Source organism: Ceratina calcarata, unplaced genomic scaffold (assembly GCF_001652005.2).
Source record: "Ceratina calcarata isolate Rehan_Ccalc_2016 unplaced genomic scaffold, ASM165200v1 scaffold1630, whole genome shotgun sequence".
Lineage (NCBI taxonomy): Eukaryota > Metazoa > Arthropoda > Insecta > Hymenoptera > Apidae > Ceratina > Ceratina calcarata.
Window position 1 is genome coordinate 1664 of NW_017137603.1, and position 1716 is coordinate 3379.

Sequence of the window (1716 nt, forward strand, 5' to 3'; positions counted from 1 at the left end):
GAGCGCTCGGTTGGCGCGATCTACGAATCGGGAGCGTTGGCTCGGATCTAGACGCCCCTGTATGTTTCGTATTTTCTAAATTAAAATTATTCCAAATAAGAAAGCAATTAAATCGATTTAGTCACTTTAAAAAATTTCCTGGATAGGTTAATAAATTGATAATTATAGAAAAATTCAAGAATTATACCAAATAAACAATTAACTATTTTCATAGTCATCTTGTATTACTCCATAAAACAAAAGTTTCCGCTTCAAACGAATGGAATTTATTAACAGGAATCGAAGGATACAATACAGGGAATGAAATGACTATAAATCACTATGAATGTAAATTCTTTTTTATTATGTACATTACGTAGACGTTTTAAGGTCGTCGAAAACTACCTTCATCCTCTCTTTAAGTTCGTTCACGTATTTAATCGCGGACTCGTCAACCATAACGTCTTCTATCAAAAGTTCACAGTCCAAGTGTTTATCGTCGCAAGCTCTATGGTGATGTTTGAGAACGTCGTCTGGGTCGAAGTGATGGGCCCGTCTGGTGGACGGATTGAGCGTGGTCAGCGCGTAGTGATTGTGAACAGTCAACGCTCGCCTGGTCGAGACGAAACTCTTCACAGAGTCGCCCTCTGGCGAGATACAAGCCGTTCGGACCGTGTCCAAGTAATCCAAATCGTCCAGAAAGCGATCCGAAGCATTGGTTCGGTTCCTGGTTTGCAGTTCCGGGAAGAAGTAGGCGTTTCTGACGGCGTACGATGCGAAATCTTTGAAACTTCTGCCGAGTTTCATCCGCTCGTCCAACAACAGTTCGTGCCAGTTGTTCCGTTTAGCCGGAACGATCGCCTCGTCGATGTCGATGGGCACGACGTACTCGGAGCGATGAAGATTGTCATAGAAGCAGTGATTGTACGGTATGAGTTCCATCCGCCTCTTCATCCAGATGTCCTCACTGAGCAACAGCCGTCTGGCGGTCCTGTCGTTAGGCAGGTCGCCCGGTAGAGTCAGATTGAACCATCGGATCACGTTCGACCGTTCGTATAACCTCAAAACTTTCAACACGTTCTCGTGAACGCTGAACACGTAGAAGTAGAACAGCTCGGCGCCTAGTATGCGATGAAGCTCGACGAAAGCGACGATTTTTGACGATATGTCCTCGTCGAAGTCCAGGCCTTTGATGCAGATAGTGAATTGTCTGCGTCGTCGATTCGGCTCGTCTCCGCGGACCGTGTTTATCCTTACGCTATGACTAGCATTCTTGTGGCAGGGAGCCAAGCCTACGTGCACCCTAGATGGCTCGACTGCCACGTCCGGTGGTAATTGACAGCCGACGAGGATCCCCGCGTAGCTGTCGACCGTCTCGCCCCACTCGTCCAGCCAAATCGTCGATACTAACGCTTCCACGCTGACGGCTCGGCCTCGGTCTTCCTCTTCGTACCTGAGCAACGAAAAACGGAAATGTTAAACACGGAATAATATTACAGAATTAAAATAACCAAATACTTACAAACAACCTTAACACTAGATTGCCCAAGGAAGTCATTTTGACTGGTTTTGGGCAAATGTACAAATAATAATGCATAAATTATTTTTTTCCCAAGTGAAGTAAATTTTTTTTATTGTTAACATTTACTAATAACTTGTTATATGACTGTAAATAATATAAAAAATATTAAAAATTAATTTTAGACAAATTTCTTTACACATTATTGTTTCACAATG

General features: G+C 43.5%; 1 protein-coding gene across 1 annotated transcript; it reads right to left on the reverse strand.

Annotated features, from left to right (window-relative positions):
• Positions 1 to 322: 322 nt before the first annotated feature.
• Positions 323 to 1443, reverse strand: LOC108632627 (uncharacterized; the record flags this gene model as incomplete). The annotated part of the gene is made up of 1 exon (XM_018037317.2): positions 323 to 1443. A coding segment is annotated over one exon (1092 nt), but the record flags the coding sequence as incomplete, so codon positions are not given.
• Between the last annotated feature and the right edge of the window lie 273 nt (positions 1444 to 1716).